General features: G+C 33.0%; 1 protein-coding gene across 1 annotated transcript; it reads left to right on the forward strand.

The window, feature by feature from the left end:
• Nucleotides 1–2684: 2684 nt before the first annotated feature.
• LOC132728745 (uncharacterized) lies at nucleotides 2685–20368 on the forward strand. The gene is made up of 9 exons (XM_060714416.1): nucleotides 2685–3427; nucleotides 3811–3864; nucleotides 4329–4817; nucleotides 5087–5140; nucleotides 5894–6370; nucleotides 6535–6598; nucleotides 8604–9412; nucleotides 11232–11265; nucleotides 18217–20368. The coding sequence occupies exons 1-9, from the start codon at nucleotides 2755–2757 to the stop codon at nucleotides 19100–19102; spliced, it is 3540 nt and encodes a 1179-aa protein (XP_060570399.1). The 5' UTR covers nucleotides 2685–2754; the 3' UTR covers nucleotides 19103–20368.
• The last annotated feature ends 2073 nt before the right edge of the window (nucleotides 20369–22441 follow it).

Here is a 22441-nt window from a genome sequence, read left to right on the forward strand (position 1 = left end):
CGACGGACGACGGACGGACGGACGGGCGGACGCCGTGCGAAAAACGATCACAAAAGCTCACCCTGTCACTTTGTGACAGATAAGCTAAAAATGACTCCAAGCAATTGTAGTTATCTTGGGGTACACACATTTAGTCTACTTAAAATTTTCCTTTATGAAATACATGTGTAATTTTCGAATCATTTAGAAAATCAACAAATTCTCTACAATGCTGATTAATACAGTAATCTATACTTTATCGGGTAGGTATATGATCGATATTTCCAAGAATGTCTGACATCAGTACAAATAATCATAAAGTCAATGTTTTTGTACAAATATATCAATAATTAAATATGTGAAAAGAATTATTGAGCATTTCTACCAAAATGGAGTTTTCAAGGTGTACTAGTAAGTTACATGAAAATAATAGCACATTGTTGTATAATGATCGATTTTTAAATTAAATAAGGAAAACACCCTCATATGATATATCAGGAATATTTACATCGTATAACTAATACATCCAAATGTTATTAATACACCAACACCTCCTGAACTTTTTGATGCGTTTTTATCAATATGACTTCTGATAAGTCCTAACAAAACATAGTTATCAATTTCAATAACGTTATCGTTAATCGTAACGTTATCGTTTATAAGATGTGTTTCACATACAGAAACAATATAAACGTCAATGGCATTAATAAGAGCACATCTAAATTTATGGTTGTTTGCCGTCCATCCACAAACGTTAAAATGCGCGACCCTTAAATTGCCTTGAAGAAGGGTACTGTTCTACTGTTCTAAACGTCATGATTGTCCAGGTCAGAATGTCGTTGACGACCATTCGCGTCCACCCGGAAGCTGCGCCCATTAGGCATCTCACAAAGTAACGTATGAGTATTGATCTCAATCAGTCTTTCAGCATGTGATTTACTGCTCTTTAGTAATGTTCTTTTGTAATGTTCACTCTTATTTAGCCTCATTTTATTTATTGATATCTGAATTTTTTTCATCCTTAGAGGCAAAACTTATCTTGACCAAGGGCTAACTAGTCATATGAAAATCCTACTCAAATATTTTTGCAATAAGAAAAATATAATTACATTTTAAAAACATTTTATAGAATTAAAAAAAGACAAAATGAAACAATAATTGATAACTAGTAAGACATTCTTAAGAATCAGAAAGATATCGTTAAAAAACGAGAATTTAATGAAACAATCGCTTTTAACGACTTTACATATAATATAAAAAAACTAACAGATGTATAAAGCCAAAACTTAGAGAGTGAAATAACTAATGAGGAGTCATTATTTGATCTAAGAAAAGTGTCAAACAACAAAAGTCCAGGCTAATCTGCGTTAATAAAGTGCTTTGAAAAAAGTGGGACATTTTATTCAAAGAACTCTTTATGCACTCAGTTGTCCATTACTCAAACATAAGGAAAAATTAGGAATACATGTTAACCCAAAAGGGATAACCTTAACATTTTACTAAAAATTGGAGGCCCGTAATTTTGCTACATACTATATATAAGATTGGAATTAGTTTTTCTGCTGCGTTGATTAGATGCTGTAAAGTTATATGTATTCCCCAAACCTACCCCCCCCCCGAAAACTTATGGGAGGGAAATTGTATTTGTAGCATCCGTCCGTCCTTCCGTCTGTCCAGCTGTCCTTCCATACGAACTTTGTCCAGTCCATAACTTTGTCATTCATATGGATTTTGAAATAATTTTGTATAATTGTGAAGCACATAGGAATAATGTGACAGTTGCAACATCTATGTCTGGAGACAAAGATTTAAATCAAACTTCAACATCAAATTGTAAATGAAAAAATGACGTTCGTGTCCAATTAACAATTTTGTCATTGACTCATTGTTAGGTGGATTTAAGAATAATTATGCATGAAATGTTAGACACAGTGACGAGGTGTACAGCGAAAGAATAAGGGCCCTACTTACCTCAAAGGTCAAATTCACACTTGTAGACCAAAAGTTATGGTATCATTTTTTATAAAAGTACACATATGACTATATCCGGCCAATAATTCCGTCACTGATGGATAGAATTAAGAATTTTTATGCTTCTTAAAAGTGTTGGACATATGACGACGTGCAGAGAGCAAGAAAATTTAGTCCCTACCTCAAAGGTCAACGTCGCACTTGTAGAATATTTCTTAAAAACCTTCTAAACCACAATGGAGAGACTTTTGGATATTTTGTGTGTGACATTACCTTCAAGTCGTTTACTGATATTTATCAAGTCCCATTGGTAATAATTGTCCCTGTTACGAAAGTGCATAGGGTTATCAAGACTTTTATATCAAAATTCACATAAAGTACTCTTTAGTGAAGAACTTGCATATCTTGAATGTAGCATTTCCTACCAGACATTTGCAAACTTATCAAAACGTTATGAGTTATACAGCTTTAGTTATAAATTTGAGCTTATTATTTGAAACAATTTTGACTTTTACAGCAATGTATCTTAAGTGAGCGATGCAGCGCCATCCTTTTCGAGTTTTGTAATGTATGTCTGCTTGATGTTGTGCTTATCCCCAAACAGTTGCAAAATTGAGGTCATTCAATCTATCAATGTTCACAAATGTATGCACTTTGATGCTCTCTTTTTGCACTTACGCATCTTAAGGTCACGGTCACAATGACCCTTTAACATATACATAAATATTTTTTATTTTGCCTATAAATTAAACATGCTTCAAGTAAAGAATTATACATAAGAATATATTCTTTTTACAGATAATCATGGCGGACAAGTATTATAGGCTTGTGTGTTTTCTAGTTAACATTACTCCCCGACCACTAAGAGAGTTATTCCTTAAGTACACGTGGACGGACCCAAAATTTTCAACTTGTTCAACCATTGATGCTTGTCTTAAATTAATGAAACATCAGCTTTACCTTTTAAAGAAGAAAAAAATAATCAGACAGAAACAATGGGAACTCCTGTTTCCATCAACACCTGGTAAGGTGGTAGATGAAACATCTTGGGACATAACTCTGGTTATTATATTAATAGAGGAATTTCACGGAAACAAGCTTCAACAGGTAGAAGAAGACGCTATTTCCAAGATACGAGGAATTCGAAATCGACTTCAGCACTTTGCTGAAACTTCAATTGATGATGCAGACTTTGACAATATGTGGACAATTTTAGAATGCGCAACCATTGATATAGCTAAGCAAATACAACCTTCACCTATGTACGTAAACGCTATTCAAGGAAACATTAACGAAACCAAAATTAATAATCTGCCGAATCTCGGAGATTCTTTACGTTACCTATATGAGACTATTATAATTCAAATGAAATCTGACATGGAAGATATGAAAGAAATCATGGAAGAACTTGCTGAAAAATGTAATGAATCTCGAAACATTCTTCTGAACACAACTGAGAAGCGTGTTGGACCAACTGGTATTATAGTTACTCTAATATTAATTCATCCTGGCATTATATACTCCATCGCAATGATTATTTTTTAATTTTTATTAGATTATTTTTTCTTAATTCGTCCAAAGATATGATTGGATATAACTCGTGTGTTAACATGGGTTTGCAGTTGCAAAATATATGAACAAATATGCAATCTAATTAAGAAAACAGCAATGAATGGAAGCGAAAGGATATCATTTTGAGCTTAAAACGCAAAATCATGAGTAAAAACAAATGATTGGTTTGGATTGCAAGATGGTAGAAAATCTGATTCAAAGCAATGTTATTAATACCTAAGATGGTCCCAATTATTTTTGTTTTAAAAGTGTTTTAAAAATTCCGAATTTATTTTTGTTCTTTTATAGGTGAAAAAGTAAAACGAATGAAAACAGTTGACCATATTCTTAAAAGACTAAATGGTATGTGGAATTCAAGTAACCTAAAATCAATTATAAACCATGGCTTCAAAACTTACAAGTGCCTTACTAATTTGTTATATATTTAACGTACTTATGCTGTGTTTTGTAATTAAACAACTTTGATCCGTTTAAAATAAGTTGAATATTTATTGTTCATTTAATATTGACAGGGTAAAGTAAGATGTATAAATAAATAAATATATTCATTAATCTGTTCATTTATAAATCATTTCGAAAGATTAAAACAAATTTTAGAATATTAACTTTCTCTACAAATGCATCGCCTAAATAAGAGACAAATCATTAAATAAAATATTTCCATTAAACAGTAAAAATACCATCATCCTATTGTACAACTTATTCATTTCTGAAATGATTTGTCAAAATTACATTAATATATGTGTCATTAATCCTCATTAAAAAGAAAAATAAATACGTTTTTAAATTTTTATTCATGTTTCAAGACAATTTCACCATGTCGATGAAAGAGGACTTGCCAAATAACTTCGATAGTCCACCGGAAGTCGCTGATATCAAAACAAAGCTGCGAGATGTTCACCACGTCGTTGTTACAGGGTCAAGGGGTAGTCGGTATATCGAAGCTGCTCTAGCTTCATTACAAAGTATGGACTACAATCATAATCGATGTGTTGAAATGAAAAATTCGTGTGACTGGCGACACATAGACCCGGATGAAGTGGATCTTGTATTATGCCGAGAACCTTTTGGCGACTATGTGTTTGATAAGGACAAGACAAAATCTATGGCAGATATATTCAGTAGTATGCTACAAGTTGCAAAGATTTCTGAAAAGTACAAGAACATAGATATTGTGATCGTGTCCGAGAAGGAAATACTCCAGGAAGTATTAAAGTTCACGGAACATGACCTTCTTCAGGAAGTGGTAGAAGTTTATCAGCCTACAACGGAATCAGATCCAGCAGATCTAACAGGTTAAATGTTCTTTTTGTACTTATGTACTTGGAAGTCTGCCACTTTTCTAAACGATATGCAATTGGATCATGGTTCTTTTATTGATAATACTCTGATTGGATAAAACAGTTTAATATTTCTATGATACAGCAGAATAATAAAGATTGAGAAATAAGATTTATTAACGAGTTACATATAGATAAAACAATATTGTTTGTGTCTGAACATGTACAGAAAAAGTTGTTGATTATAAAACATAAGTTAAATTTACTTCTTATACTTCGAATAGGTACATGTGGCAATTCCGAGATGGATTTTGATCAAGCAACACGGAATCAGCTGGGTAAGAGAAAACAAATCTATTATTTATATATCAGTTAAGTTCATTTACGAAAAAAATCAACTTAGTTTTCGATTTCCGCTTGAATTGCAGAATTATAAGTAACAGGTAAAGTAAAATGTTCAAAAGAAATCTAAAAGCATAAACTACATGTAATCAGTTAGATAAGTAACAATAAACCAACAATAATGGCATTAATTAATGTTTCAATATTTTTCGATAAAAACAATCAATGAATTACTTTAAAAGTAGATTCAATTCAATTCAGGGGCTCATTGACATGCCGGGTCAGAAATTTTTTTTTGAAATAAATTTTCCATTTGATGTTGGTCTAGACCAATATTTTCTTGTAAAAATTTCAGATCATTTGCTCTTTTCGCGCAATTTGTTTTTTTTTTCCAGAAAATGTCGATCAAACAGTGTGCCATGATAAATCTATATGCATGCCTATGTACTTTCGGTATATTAATTGTTCAATTCAACAAATGATTAGAAACTCTTGATTTTAATTTGCACTTCGATAATGATTTGAAGGCAATATGTACAATCACTTTCGACCATAATCTTCTAATTCGATACCATTTATTACTGGTGTTACAATTTCAGGATACAATTTTATATGTGGTTTGTGTAGTTATGTGCTTTAAAATATTCTAGAATAAACACCAAAAGGAATGTGGTATAGAATTTTCAACATTTAATAAAAATGAATATCATGAGAGAAAAAAATATTTTTTCAAACAAAAATCGTTTCAGATTTAACTGCGGTATTTGTTGAGCGGTACAAAGATGACAACCTGCATCCCGCTAGTGTTGTAAATGAGGCGAGAACGACATTTAAGAGAGACAAGGTTATTGTTATAACAGGGCCGAGGAAATGTGGAAAGACTACTCTGGCTGTAACGCTAGCATCAAGGTACCAGAAAAACCAGTTTCTGGTTCTCAACAAACCTGATGACATGAAACTAATAAGGCTTGGCTGTATTTGTACTGTATTAGTTGAGGACTTTGCGGGGAAAGGCAGTTACAATGGTACCTATGCAGAAGCTTGGTTAAGAGAATTTGAACTGCTGTTCAGTGCCGTATGTTCTGGAAAGCTAAATGTTATTATAACGTGCGAGAAGAGAACACTTCTTAAATGCAATGAGGAAAACGGTCCTCACCCAATTCTCAAAAACACCATCGTTCTCGAGCAAGTCAGCAGAACTGTTAAGCAGGAATCAACTAGTACTGGTACTATTTTTCATGGTTTTGTATTTTTGTAATAACTTTTTAAATAATTACAGTGACAGGAATTTAATGTTATTAGTATTTAAAGATATTTTTTGTAAGTAATATTTGTTTGAGTGGATATCATTTTTCACAATCTTATTTTCATAACAAATATACATTTACAGATTTCAATGACACAGCCGCCATTGCAACACGTACTGTACAAAGGTGTTCGTTCAGTATGGAAACGTAAGTTGAGAGTTCATTTTTTCGTTTATCCAATTGTTACTTTTAGATTAGTATTATTTCTCCTGAACTAAAACTTCTGTAATCAAAAATTTGATGAAAAATCAATTATACATAAGTGCAGTGTGACGCCGCATTTTTATACGCCCGAAATAATATCGGCGTATATTGTTATGCACTTGGTTGTTCGTCCGTCCGTCTGTCCGTCCGTCCGTCTGTTAAAGGGTTGTATTTTTCGGTCTGTATTTTTTGAACCGGTTGAAGGAAATTCAAAGTACTTGGCAGACATATTTACCATAATCAGACATATTTACCATAATCAGAAGATGTGCAGAGCGAAGGTTTGACCTTTCTCATGTCAAGATCAAGGTCTCACCTAGTCATTTTGTTTTAATATCAAAATGTTTTGTCCGCTTTTAATCTTTTGAACCGATAAAAAGAAATTAAAGCTTTTTGGCATACATATTACTTATATTGAAACGGTGTGCAGAACACAAGTTTGAACTTCCTAAAATTAAATTTGACCCCGCCCCGGGGATACATTGATTTACATAGACTTATATAGGGATGTTCGTGTCTGGTCTGTATCTTTTGAGCCAGTGAAAAGAAATTGAAACTATTTGAAATGTTGTTAATCATAATGAGATGATATGCAGAGCGCAGTTTTGGACTACCTCAGATCAAGGTCAAGGTCACACTGACTCATTCAAAATACTTATTTAAAGTGTATATATTACAAAAGGAGTTGACAATGTATGAATTTATTGATATGTTTCCTCCAAATATATACATATATATATATATGAACATGTATTAACCTCTCTTTATTTTTATTACTTTATAATGTTGTTGTTTTTTTTTCTTTTCAAACTTTATTTTTTTAGATTTTTGTTTCTGTTAAGATTAAAATAATTAAGGACCTTTTATTGGTTTCTATGATTTAATTATTTTTTAATGAGACAATCTTATTAATTGAAATTGATGTTACTTGAGATATGTAAATTCACTAAATAATAATAAGTTTTAAATGAGGCATATAAAAAGTCAAGTAACAAATCCAAGATCTCAGTTATTTGGCATGTATTATTACACAGAAGAACCCTGCTATTTTTTCCAAGTATCATTTCTCTGATATTATAAAATGGCTGTGCCCAGAGGGTTAGAATATGGGCAGGTCTGACACAGTTTACGTGTACACAGATTTGTATAGTACGCATGTTTTAAAAGTCTTTTCCTCCACTTTACAACATGCAGAGCATAAATATTTAGCTTGTATCATCACTTTTTAAAAGTAGAATTATTAGTTTTGTGATGAATGTTTGTGTGAGTATTGACGTTATAAGTGTAACGGGAGGTTATAAAAAGAAGAAAATTAGTTGTAAGCATTTTATTATTTATATGCACAATATTTTGTGCTTCTGAATTTCTGATATAATATCATTTTATGTTTCTTTGAATTGTTATCATTTAAAATCAACAATATTGTTGTTTTCTGTCAGTATATATACTCCGTGACAATTGCATTGAGATAATTAATCACCATAGTAGTTTTTAAGGGCATGAGTGGTGACATGTCAGGGGTATGTTCTCCACAGCCGAAGGTGTGGCATATACAATTGTCACTAAGTATTCATGTGACAAGAGCATATCTCTTTGACATGTATCAATATAGATCTCAATATTGATAATTGAAATAAAACATGTTATGAACAAATTTTATAAATGGTATCCTCTCTGTTGAACATTATTTTTGACAACTTTAAATTTTATTTACTTAAAACAAATTTGCATTCGGACGTATATTGCCACGCTATGCTGTGTTCTTGTTTATTCTGCCAAGGTTGATATTTTTGAACATTGATAAATTAGATTTGTCATCAAAATGGTCACCAAATATTGTTAAAAAGTATTACTTTATAACTTCATAGAGAATCATTATTAATAACAGACATTAAGTTGTGATTATAAAATTTAAACAATTACAAAAACAAACATTTTCATTCTTTAGAAATAACAACTTTGTTTCCAACGAATCAGACCACGTTGAAAAGAGTACACACTCTTCAGACGCATTCAACAACATAAAAGACACGTGTTCAATGAATGAGAACACTATTCTTTGTCTAAATTCAACTGGAACAGTCTTAAAGCTTGACAAAGAGCTCGATGTCGAGGCAACGTTTTTAACAGAACAACAAACGGCTTTTGAAAGGATATGTTGCTTAGATGATGATAGGTTCCTTCTTGTGAATGGCAAAGAAGTTTCTATATATGAACTGAAGTCAAATGAGATTCACCTCATAACGACAACGATTCTTGACCACGAATCTGACTTTATAGCAAAGGGAAAAAAAGGAATGATAACAATCTTAAACAAGAACATCATATACGAGTACATGTATGACGGTTACTTTGAATTACAGTTTAAAAAGCTCCTTCCTATGAAACCATTGATGGACAGTTTCGTAACAGACGCGTCCGTCATATCTGAACGAAATTGCGTTATCGTTGTAAAACAGGGTTCCATTCAATCGATAACATACAAAGAAAAAAGGACAATTGAACGAGTACTATATTTTGAAAGAAATGAAATTCAACCAGTGGCTGTTTGTGCTGGAAAGGAAGTTGTACTTATTCTTTGTCTGCAGAACAATCAGGCGAAAGTTTTGAAGTTTGGAATTGATCTTGAGAAACTTGGATCTATCAGGCTTGACGAGGTTGCATACAGCCCATTCAACGTCTCATCAATGATGTATGATTCAAACTTATCCAGACTTCTTATCACATACAGCGGAAAACTTGACGCTTTCGTAGGCGGTAAGATTCGTTGTTCCTTCTTCTTACAAACTGGGCGTTAAATTATGAAATCAGTCGTTTGCCCAACGGTTTATGGAGATAATTAAAACGTTTTATGAGACTAGGGTTTAAATTTCAGTGTATTTTATTTTTTATTCACATTTTACTTGCAAAGAATTTGTATCATAGGTACATTATTTTTCCTTATCCTGCAACAACCTGATACCATTATGATCATGTATATTATAATTGTTGGCCCTTGTTTGTCCAAAATCGGTACATTTTGTATAAATAGTGGATATTTCTTTCTGTAATGATAAGGTCTGATCCCATCATGAATTATAAAGTCGTGGCCCTTCAGTAGGTTAACTTTTTTTTAGTTTCCTTGTCTGCATGATATGGTGGCTGATTTGTGCCACTCGTGTTTTCCGCGATCCAGCCAAGCAAAAAGTCGAGAATTAACAAGTTATAACGGCGGGGTTGCGGGACGAAAACACGCTAAATAGTCAGGGTGCGGGACGTAGTTTAATAACTAAAACTTCGCCCCGCGTGGGCGCGGGACGAGATTTAAGAAATAAAACGGCGGGGTCGCAGAGCAAAAACACGCTTATTAGCGCCCCCGCTAATTAGCGGATTTCGCTCCGCGCCCGCGCCATTTTAACTTTTAACATATCGACTTTTCGCTTAGCGGGGTCTTGGGACGAAAACACGCTAATTAGCGGGGGCGCGCGGCGAATTTTTATTTATTAAAACCCCGTTATATGTAAACCCCGTCGTTTTATTTCTTAAATTTCGCTCCGCGCCCCCCCCCCCCCCCCGGGCCGAAGTTTTATTTATTAAACTTAACCCCGCGCCCTCGCTAATATGCGTGTTTTCGCCCTGCGCCCCCGCCATTTTAACTTGTTAATTTTCGACTTTTCGCTTGGCGGGGTCGCGGGGCGAAAACACAAATGGCACAAATCAGCATGACGACAGTTTTAATCTTAAAATCAATAACTTGCATATGTCTTTAACTTTAGCTCATCGCAGTTCACACACATTTCTTAACGTAAGCCATAATGATACCTCGATGTCCGTTGGCCGTTGCCAGTTGCTTCCTCACTTGCTGGATGGCTTTTGATGAATCTGTACGGACTTAATACTAGTACTTAGAAAGTCCTTTGCTTAGCTTCTGCTTTCGGTCAAAATCTATAATTATTGTTATGTTGTTATTTACACATGTACAAATATTCTAAATAAAATATGTTTAAACCAACTTGCTTAAATGCTTTCAGTCCGCTAAACAAAATTGCTACCACATCAAGAAATACATAAATTCTTTTAAATGACACCTTCTCAACTACTTTGTAGATTTTGATTAAACTGCATAAAGAAAAATCCATAGGTAATCCTTTAATAATAATAAAAGTTACTCAAATGGTTCTGGTCTGTTGAGCAAGGAACATCTTGGTAAGGTAATTTTGTCTTAAAAGATCATATCCTCTGGTAAGCTGTTAAGTGCCAACGAGACCCTTTTGTTGACGGCTTATATTTTCTAACTTTTTGACCTTATTTTAACTACTTTTTAAAATGAATTGAATGTGTAACAAATATGTATCGGTTTAACTTCTTTTGAACGAGTATATTCCTTATGCATACAACAAGCGTTTCGGCCCTAAATGGGTCGAAATTGATAGAAATATAGGCATTTTCATGATATAAAAAGTATTTTTTCTCTAAAACCCGACATCATATACATTCATATACATATATAATTTATTCTATTCAGTAGTAGTCATCACAAAATGGCAAAATAATCAATATTGTTTATGCGCCAAGTTTTTTATATGTATTATTTCAGGGTTCCAACTGACAGACAAACAGGATAGTAAAAGGTACGTCAAGGAGTTTCAAAACATCTTTTGTTTTTTAGATTAAATTATAATATCGTTATATAAATCCTAGTTATGGCCCCATTCAAGAACAATATTCGCAAATAATGGTTGGTATGTCTGCCGGACTGGCGGTAGCTATATAGAATTATAGATCACTGCTTTTCTGGTCAGTAACTGAATAAAATTCCTGATTGCGTCTCTTTTATTCAATTTGTTTAATCTCATTGCTTAATAGCCTTATCATTACTTCTACTCAACACTACTGTTTAGAAATTACCAACATGTAAATAAAACTACCATTTTATGTATTAACCTAAGATTGCTTGACAATACACATATATACAATTTGTATCTGACAATGCATTGTGTTACAATCATGTCATGCTGTAACTGGTCATAAACTAACCGACAACAGCAAACGGCCATTTTTAATTGTATGGGTCGTCAGACAAATCAAATAATGGTAGCGAAATTTCAGACCCTGATGCCGAAAGTAGACCGCTTTTCTGAAGCGGTTACTTCCCTTTATATGTACACTAGCGCCTAAAAAATTCAGGGGAGATCACTGCGTAAAGATGATCTAATGACAGGCGCATTAATTTACAAGCAAAATAGTTCCCGAATGGTCGACGATTTCTTAATAGTGTTTATTATTTATAGATATATATGCTGATAGTAAGCTCCATGATTATTTACATCTGTGTTAAACAACAGTTAGCATCGAAATAATAAGGGTTACAAACCCTTATTTAGAATAATATGGTTTTCTTCAGGCCGTTAACATATAACTTCACCGTGGCCGAGGGGTTTGCGCGCTCGCTTATGAAGCGAGAGGTCTGGAGTTCAAATCCCAGTTAAGGCAACTCTGATTTTTTCAAATTGTTTAAGTCAAATAAACATTGAACTGAATATCAGTGTTGCGATTAGTCTTTTAGCCAATTTACTACAATTAAAACGCTGGAAAGCATTGGTGGCACTATACAAAAACGAATTGGTTTATAACCTCACAACCTTCACCTTTCTGACATACTGAGACCCAAACAAATTCAGCGCCTTCTTTGCTTTGATTATCAACCGCTTCTGCAGCGAATACTCCACCGCCGCTGCGATTGACCAACCGCTTCTGCAAAAGCTATGGCCAGTGTGGAAATGCATGTTATTAGATAAAATCACGATTGCATGTACATGTATTTTCCAAATTTGATTAAGAAATAATATCAGTCTGTGAGGTGTTTATCGGCTTTTTAACCACCGGTTTGGAATTGACCACGAAGGCCGTAGGCCTTAGAAAATATAACAGCCGCAAATACAAGTAGTAAACAGTGTTTATTGGCAGTTAAACACCTGGGTTTTTTCTTTGTCTATAGTGACAAAATCACGAGGAGTGTTAGAATTATTATTTCATGTAACAAAATGGGTTAATTTATTTTGTAAAAGTTAACAAAAAGCACATTTGTAGTTGTCATTCTTTTTAGACATCAATCTAGGACAAGAGGAAAGGAAAGCTTAACTGAAAAAACGACTTTTAGAAAATATTTCTTGAAATGTTTCATCTTATCTTATGACAATTAGCTAAATATCTGCTTTTGTGTCAGTCGTCCGCCGTTACACAACAGCTCCTTCTTATACTCTATTAATTTTGTAAGCTATGTATGCATTCCACATTTAAATAATATGTATTTTGACCTGACGATATGAAGACATCGTCAGGTTATGTTTACCACTGTTATTTACCTTTCTTGAACTGACCAGTTTTGGTGTCATAGTCGTGACACCGGGTAGGGTTGGAATCTATGATCCTTGGATGTAGAGACAGACTCATTAACCACTAGGACACCAATGCCTTTCATGCAGTACAACTTAGTTGTTTAAAGTCTGAGTGACTGGCTTCCCTCACTGGTGGTTACTTTGCTGGATTTGATCCGCTCTATCTCAAGATCTCTTTCGTTCATCTGTAGCTCAAATCTTATTTTCATCTGTCTTCTTTCTTCTTCACGCCTTCGGGCTCTATCCTCTCTGGCTAGGCACTCTTCTTCCTTCTCTTAAAGAAACAATAAATCGCTGCCGAATAACCCTAGCTTTTCTCCTATTCTTAATCATTCGTCATAATACATATTGCTCAGATCATCAAAATCTCAAAAAAGTAATTCCGGACGAGCCCAAAATTGTCAATTTGTGGTTTAACTTCTGAGCGGTACTTGTGATTATTACTTACGAATTGCTGCACTTCTTAGACTTGCTGCAATATAAGACTTGCTGCAGTATTGGACTTGCTACAGTATTGGACTTGCTGCACATTTGGACCAGCTATTCTTCTTAAACTTGCTGCGCGCCTTGGACTTGCGGCATTATAAGACTTGCTGCAGTATTAGACTTGCTGCACTATTGGACAAGCTAAGCTTCTTAGACTTGCTGCAGTATTGGATGTGTTACAGTATTGGACTTGCTACAGTTTTGGACTTGCTGCACTATTGGACGTGCTCCACTTTTGGACTAGCTACTCTTCTTAAACTTGCTGCGCGCCTTGGACTTGCGGCATTATAAGACTTGCTGCAGTATTAGACTTGCTGCACTATTGGACAAGCTAAGCTTCTTTGACTTTCTGCAGTATTGGATGTGTTACAGTATTGGACTTGCTACAGTTTTGGACTTGCTGCACTATTGGACGCGCTGCGCTCCTAAGACTTGATTCTTTTCTGGGAAGCGGACCGTTCCTAAGAATTGCTTCTTTTCTGGGAAGCAGACCGTTCTTAGACTTGCTTCTTTTCTGGGAAGCGGGTCCGTTCTAAGACATGCATCTTTTCTGGGAAGCGGACCGTTGCTAAGGCTCAACTCTTCACTAGAGAGTCGATCGTTTTCTAGACTTGCTGCTTTATTTGGTTTCTTCACTGGACCAGTAAGTTGCTAAAAATAAGCTTTCCGGCAATATTTGAAGCTCCTTTTGAATTCGATTTTTTTCTTCTTTTTTTGTCCAATTTCATTTCATTCAAATACGCAACGCGTGAACCGGATAGAACGCTACAATAGTAACGTTACGTCAAAACAAATAAATATACAAAATGGCGGATATTTGTATTCCTTTTATAAATAAAATAGGTATTTTGAAAGGTTTGCTAATGCTGTCGGACCGTATATGTCACGGACCGAATGTGGCACACGTGTGACATATTCGGTTCGAATTTGTCACACGTGTGATATGTTCGGTCGAATATAGCAGACTCTTCTGCCGAAAATGGAACATAAAATGTGCCATATTCGGTTGCATTTAGCTTTTCATACTCACCAAAAGGTATTTGTCACTTACCAAAAATGCGCATAAAATGAAAATACGAACGTATACTTCACATGTGCTTTTTAATTAAATATAGCTGATTTCAATAGAACCATTTATTAAATATGGTGCTGCTGCTGCTGCTGCTGCTGCTGCTGCTGCTGCTGCTGATGATGATGATGATGATGATGATGATAATGATGATGATGATGATGATGATGATGATGATGATGATGATATTTTGGCAGAGGAGATAGCATAGATATTTTAATGTGTATAAAAAACTTTTAAAAGTTTATAAAAAAGAAATATTTCACCGAATTTTTTAAAAGTGTAAGTGCTTATTTGTAAAATGTTTAAAATACTTATATTGGCTTCCAAGTCGTTAATTTGTACGTTATTTCTCTGATAAATTAATTCATTAATAATTCCGTTTTAAAATACAATGTTATTGCTAAAGTTTGCATGGAAAGAAATTGTTATGTTTGGTGTTAATGGCATTCTTTTCCTCCATTTGTTTTTTTGTTATATGAAAAAATCATTACTTTGGTAAAATCATTAAACAATATGCCGCAATTAATTTGAACATCTGAAGTCGTCTTTGACGAAAACAGTCGCAATATAAAGTTATTTTTGTCATACGACATTTAATAAAGATACAAATTGTATGTTTATCATTATTTTACCATTTTCTCATTTCACAGTGCGAAAAAGTGAGGAATTTGAGTAAATGAAGGTTCAATACTGAATTTATTGAAAGAGTATAATAAAAGTTCCTTGCACATCAGTTTTCTGGTGATAACACCGGTGCTTTATAATTTAATCTTACACCAACCTGTACGCAAACCTGAGTGCTTTAAAATGGCGTAATTCCTTTCCTTTTATGAATGAATGAAGTGCTAAGGATGACGTTATTTCGTCGTAAATATTCAAACACTGCTATAAATAATAGAAAGAGCATCGAAACACGAAGCTTATGATTAGTCAGATTGCCGAGTGTTTTGATGTTCTTTCTCTTTTGTTGCATAGCCAACAGTAACCAATGTACGATCATCTAAATTTTACATTTCTATCGTTATCCCTTTCCTTATCGACACAATAAGTAAAGCCCAGAAAAATTAGCCTATCAAAAAGCATAAATTTTCATATCCCCAACAGACAGTGCGTAACTGGAGTGCAGGTACACAACATGCATGTAATCACATGATGTTGTAATAGATTGGAGTTCACTAATAACTAATATATGCACTCCAGTTAACATTTCATAATATTCACACTGGCGATAGCTTTCGCAGAAGCTGTGGGTCCATCGCAGCGGCGGTGTAGTATTCGTCGCAGAAGCGGTGGATAAAATACGGCCAAGTTTAAAGAAATACTATAGAACAGTTTTAATTTTGCCTATATGTCTATATGAAAACTCAGGAAAACGTCCATAAGTTCGATTTTCTTGAAATACTTCTGCTCATCTAGAGGCATACAAATTTATCAAGTTACACGAATGTATTAAATGTTTATCAATGTTATAGTAAACATACAATTAAAATATAAAAATACCCAACAGATGAATGCGATCAACGATTTCTTCCCTTTATTTACATTGAAATACATATCAAAACAGACATCGGACTTCATATCATTTATCATAGAAATAATGATAATGTTGTTGAAAGTGATCAAACCAAGCTGATTTTGATAAGATAATAAAAAAAAATCTATAACAAATGTGATGATTATAATAAATTTAAAATGGAAGTTATGATTATAATGATGAAATTGATGATAATTATGATCTTGATGATAATGATAGGAGTAATTATGATCTAATGCTGATGATGAGTGTAATGATTAAGATGATTATGCAGTTGATTATTATTTTAATAATGATAATGCTGGTATGCAGGTGTAAATGACTATGCATTATAACGATGCTGATTATGATGATGAAGGTTGATGATGATAAGATTTTAATGATGATAAGAATGGCAGTAATGATGGTTGCGGAGGCAATGGGGGTATGGTTTCGATGAAGATAATTTGGGTGATAACAATTTTGATGACAATAACGTGATATTGATTTTAAAGTGATGAATATTAAGGTTATAATCATTTTGATATTTATAGGTGTTATGATAATTTAATAAGGAAGAGGCATATGATGATGATGTTGATGATGGTGGTAATGATGATGACCAAAATCATCATAATTTGAATAATGATGGACGTGATGATGCTTTTAATGATGATGTTGATGACGATGATGGTTTAGGTGATGTTTTTGATGATGATAGTGGTGAATATTATGATAACGACAACGTTGATTTAACAAAATTCATGACGTGGAGCTTAACGAATATAGCTCTTGTAAGGCGTTATAGCACCACGAGTAATGCTGTCTTGGAGCTATTTCAGTCAAGAGCTAAATGCGCGTACGGTGTAAAACTCGAAGAAAATTCCACTGAAATAGCTCATGATAAAAACGGTGCATAAATACTAATTCTAGATAACAAGCGATAAATTGTTGTTAAGGATATATTATTTCGGTTCAATCACACATCAACAAAAACTATTGCCTGATTTGTTTCAGGACGTTACATTTTAATGGTTTCGTCACATATCAAAATGAAGATCGTCACCGGTAATTTTATTGCAAATTTACACGCACTTTTGGTCCTTCTATATTCAAAAGGGAAAAGATTAGGTCGTGTTAGATATTAAATACTATGCAACACATCGGACTACATAGAGTCATATTGCCCCCACAGTTAGCGTTTAACATTTAATGTTTGTATGCTAAGTGAATGGTGACTTTAATGCCGAGGCCCTCAGTGTTGTTTGCTATATATCTTAAATAGGTAAATTTGATCATGCCTATTTGCATCAAGGTATAATGATGTTGTATATTGGGGAGATGAAGTTAAAGAAAAAAGTGTAAATTTAAGGCGTAGTTATGAAAAAAACCAACCATTATAAGAAAGTTATATTTATAACATGATTATTAACTTCTTATTTAACTAGTATTCCTCAGAGAAATCTCGGATAATTTTAATTTCACTGAATTTAAAGGCATTTGAATTAACAATATATTCTGTGATAAATGTATCGTTAAATGTGACCAAAAACTGTCAGTTTAATAATTTCAGTGTAGAACAATGATCAGTGAAATATCACAGTTAAAAAACTGCAACAATTGTATTCTTAATTAACAACCTATTTACTACTACATTGTCTACACCTTGAAAAAAAAAGATTTGATAAAAGTTCTGTACGCAGAACATGTTTGTTTGATACTATATATTTGGTGTTATACTATATACAGCGTTCACAAAATTAATATGAACCACTTTCGATAACGCTTCCTTCATTTGGCTAATGATAAATACGGTAATTACACGATATAGGGATCGAAATTTGAATTACAGATAAACAAACGTACTACTGGAAAACCTCTGCCCTTTATTTAGTATCATTATTCAAGTACATCTACACAAACACATACCTGTATCATATTTTCTTAAGGGTCTAGAACATACCCATTAATATTTTAATAAGTGATTTTTTAGTTAATAAGCACTTTCATGATGACGTAATTCCAGGAGGTAAACATGTTTTGTATGAATATTAGATTTTAACAACATTTGTCAATAGTACTGTTTTATACTTGTATTTTTATAATATTTCAGTTCGAACACATCAACCTATAGCAGAGTAAAGAAGATCCAATCGCATATAATTAAACCTCCTGATAATGTGACAACTGACACGACGAAAGAATGGTGTCAACATCCAGATGGTTCATTTCTATTCTTAGCTTATATGCCATCAGTTGATGATAATGAAGATGATTCCATCAATACATCTTCGAGAACTCAAACTGTTATTATTCATATCAGTTCAGACTTTGAATACCAATGTTACTACAATACTGATATAACTGAAGGCTGGTATAGTGAAAATCATATCTGCTGTACTGATACTGGGGATGTGGTGATTTCTGTGGATAGCGAAATAGGATTGTACAGAATATCAAGCGGAAGTCTTCAATTCATCAAATCGAAGGATATGAAGTTTGAGTGCAAAAATATTTCCTTCTTCAAGAATAAGATTTACTGTTTTACTTTTGGGACATCATTAATTTTAGATACAAATCTAAATATAAAGAGAAGAGTAGAACTGATGGAATTTCCTGTCGAGAATATTTTACCATGTTCATTACAAAAGTATATCAGTACTTGGGATTATGTTAATGGCGATAGTACTTGTATCATATGTGAGGATCCCAGACTTAAGCAAATAAAATATTTAAGAAAGGAAGGATTTTCACCTCAGTGCACGTGTGCTGCTACTGAGGACAGTGTATTCGTATTTGGGAGACAGGGTGAGGACTTCAGGATTTTACAGGTGAACACTGACTTGACGGTACTCTCAGAAATATTTGTAGACAAAAAAGAGATTGACTGGAATTATGTGTGGGGTGTAGATAAAATGGTGTTTAACAAAGATAATTCCAGATTAGTCTTACCATCACGTTACAAAGAATTAACATATCATACAATTTACTTAGAGTGAACCGATTATATGTCATTTTACCATGTATATTTTTTCACAAACATAGACAGTCTATGCAGTTTCACTGTACTCACCTGCTTTATTCATATCCATGAACAAAAAGATAATTTTAATTTCCTCAAATGTTATAGTTATAATAAAATGCCTTCTTTTTCCAAACACACTGTAGGAAAAACTGTTCAAGAAAAAAAAATATTTCATAATCTATAGATTACCTTATATTTTACAATTCATTAAAGCCAGTTTATCTCAACAAACAAATAAGTGTGTAAAACTGGATAAATCATACTTTAGTCTGTCTCACTAAATTTAAAAATTCATGTTTTACTTTAAATATAATAGTAAGCAGTCTAGTTTAATTCGATGCTAACTCGTAAGGCGTGTTTTTCACTTTTTGCTAAAAGTCAATAATATTTTTAAGATATCAGAATTATATAATTTTCCTTTAACCTACGTTGTAACATGATAATTTCAAAATAAACTCGCACATATTGACGTCAAATTAAGGGTTCGTTCCAAAAAATAGCATGCCATGTTCCCTGGAATTATAAAAATTTGATTTTTTTATTGTTCACTGATAAACATTTCGATGTTATATTAAAAAAATGTTGATGTAAAAAGGCAATTTCTCTTGCAAACAATGGCATTTAAAAATACAAATGTAGTATATTTTTGTGAAAGAGCGTTGACATACAAAAACACACAGGCCATAATACGAATTTTATTGAACTATTTATCAGCTTTTTCTTTACATGACATCTGTATTATACTCTGATGTGACCAAACGGCCTCATTTTCACAACCTGATACATTTATTTCCAACATTCAAATTATTTTATTTTATCTTCTCTACATAGTACTGTAAAAGATACTATTTGCAAAGACATGCATGCTTTCTTGTTGTACGGTTAAGAAGTGAGTATATATAGATTCATTATGAAATATTTGGAATAAAGGTTGCTGGTCAAATTGATTTTGACCTAAAATATGTTTTAATCTTGTTATTTATGCAATGTTCATTTAATATCCATATATTAAAATAAATAGAAAAAAAAAGAAAAACAAATCTGACTTTCTGTTAGCTATATATAGAGAGGATATTCAACGTTTTTTTACCGCCACTCATGAAATATTTATTTTAATACCACTCGATAAAAATTAATCCTGTATTTATAGAAAAACCTAAATTTTCTGTTTATTATATGCGAGTAAATGTTTCTTTAATAAAAATGACAATACAATTTGAAAGACTTCCTGACTGAATTTCCGAAGAAAGTAGTCCAGAAAGACACTAGTGAAAATACGAAAATATGTTTCATTTCAGTAAATTACGAAAATGAAAATACGCATTTTATTTCATCAATATTTCTAAATATTTCATTTGTAAGTTGTAAGTTAATAATAAATTGTTATATACATAAAACAGGAAAAACTAATTTTCTGTTCAATTGTGCTATGAAATTATTACTGATAAGTACGAAGAATTTTTCGCGTGAATGCATATTATGCAATTTCGATTTCTTGTCACCTATAGCAAGGTTTCTACTTTTTGCCTGACTATGTGTATTGATGTTGTTTTTTTTTTTTTTTTTTTTTTTTTTTTTTTTTTTTTCAAAAAGTCCTTTTTAAGGCTTTTGTGCAAATAAAAGATTTTCTTCTTTTTCTTCGTGTAATTGAATACAATTCCACATTTTAAAAGAAAGCACATTCTTTCACATTCTTAAAGTCACGAAACAACTATGATGCGTGTTAGTCATATTTGAGACTTTTTATTATTCTTCAAGCAGATTTAATGTAAATTTGTTAATTTTACATAAATTTTTCTTTTTCTTTTCTTCTTTTTTGTATAAGATACAGAATATACCGTTAACATCGGTTGATATTCAGAAACCTACGAAATAAAAACGAAATGTTATAATAATTCGTAAATACGAAATGATATTTCGTCAAAACGAATTAAATTTTTTTTAGGGTTTCAAAGAGTTTTGGTAATAGTTATTAATAAGGCCTCAAAACTAAGTTCCTGACTGAATATAAGGTATGTAAATGTAATATAAATAGTGATTTTTTCTCCTAAAGTTTTATAACTTAACACTATTGTATATAAATCAAAATAATCGCATGGCAATAGCATTGCCGCGACAGCCGTGGTAGTGCACGCGCTAGGACAATTTTGTTAAAATGGATGTCATGTGCTTTAAATCAAAACACGGACATTTTTCCTGTTTCGTTTAGTCGAAATTATTGAGTTTTGAAATAAAATATTATGTTTTTTATGATCGCACGGTGCCCATACATAAATTGTAAGGAAATATACTTTAATATATCACATTGACCTTGTAGGTAAAACGGTTTCCGATCAATAACTTGACAACCAATAGGTTGTTTGCCCAAGCTTGGTAGGTGCATTGGACTGGACCAGTAAATGACCCCTATTGATTTTGGGATCAAGGAGTCAAAGATCAAGTTTGCATTGGTGTAGGTGAAAACGGTTTCTGATCAAAAACTTGACAAGCTATGGGCTGTAGCCCCTTTAATTTTGTAGGTTCATTGGTCTTGACCAGTAGATGACCCCCTATTCATTGGTCTTGACCAGTAGATGAGCCCCTATTGATTTTGGGGTCAGAGGGTCAAAGGTTAAGGTTGCATCGACCTTGTATTTCAAAATGATTTTCTATCAATTACTGGACAACCCATGGACCTTGACCTTCAAGCTGTACAGATGCATTGCTTTTGGTCATAAGATGACCTCAATGGAGTTTTTAATGTTAAGGAGTCAGAGGTCAAGATCACAATGACCTTATAGGTAACAACGCTTTCTGATCAATATCCCAACTCATGAGCCCTATAACTTCAAACTCATCAGTTCCATTGGTCTTTGCCAGTAGATAACCCCTATTGATTTAAGGGTCAAAGGTCAGTGTCATATTGACCTTGTATGTTAAGACTGTTTCTGACCAATAACTCAACAACTCAAGTTGCCTTGGTTGATATTTTTTATTAAAATAAAAGTATTTTCAAGGTCTTATGTAATATAACATCTTTGCTGTCATTAATGAGGCCTACATGATTCATAAAAATTTATGCACATATTATTTGGTAAGATTTGTAATAACTTTTTCATAAAATTGCTGCACATAACCTTTCGGCCACAATTACCTAGTGACTAGTTCTTACCAGTAATTAACACCTTTTGATTTTTTGGTCACTAGGTAAAAAGTCAGTCATAATAACCTGATCACATGACTTAGTGGCTGCAGATAGGGGGCATAATGTTTTACAAACATATCTTGTTGTTAATAATATTTGTCTTAATTCAGGAAAATTACTTTTCCTGAT

The sequence above is a fragment of the Ruditapes philippinarum genome, unplaced genomic scaffold, assembly GCF_026571515.1.
Source record: "Ruditapes philippinarum isolate M1 unplaced genomic scaffold, ASM2657151v2 ctg3358_1_1_1_1, whole genome shotgun sequence".
Taxonomy (NCBI): Eukaryota; Metazoa; Mollusca; class Bivalvia; order Venerida; family Veneridae; genus Ruditapes; species Ruditapes philippinarum.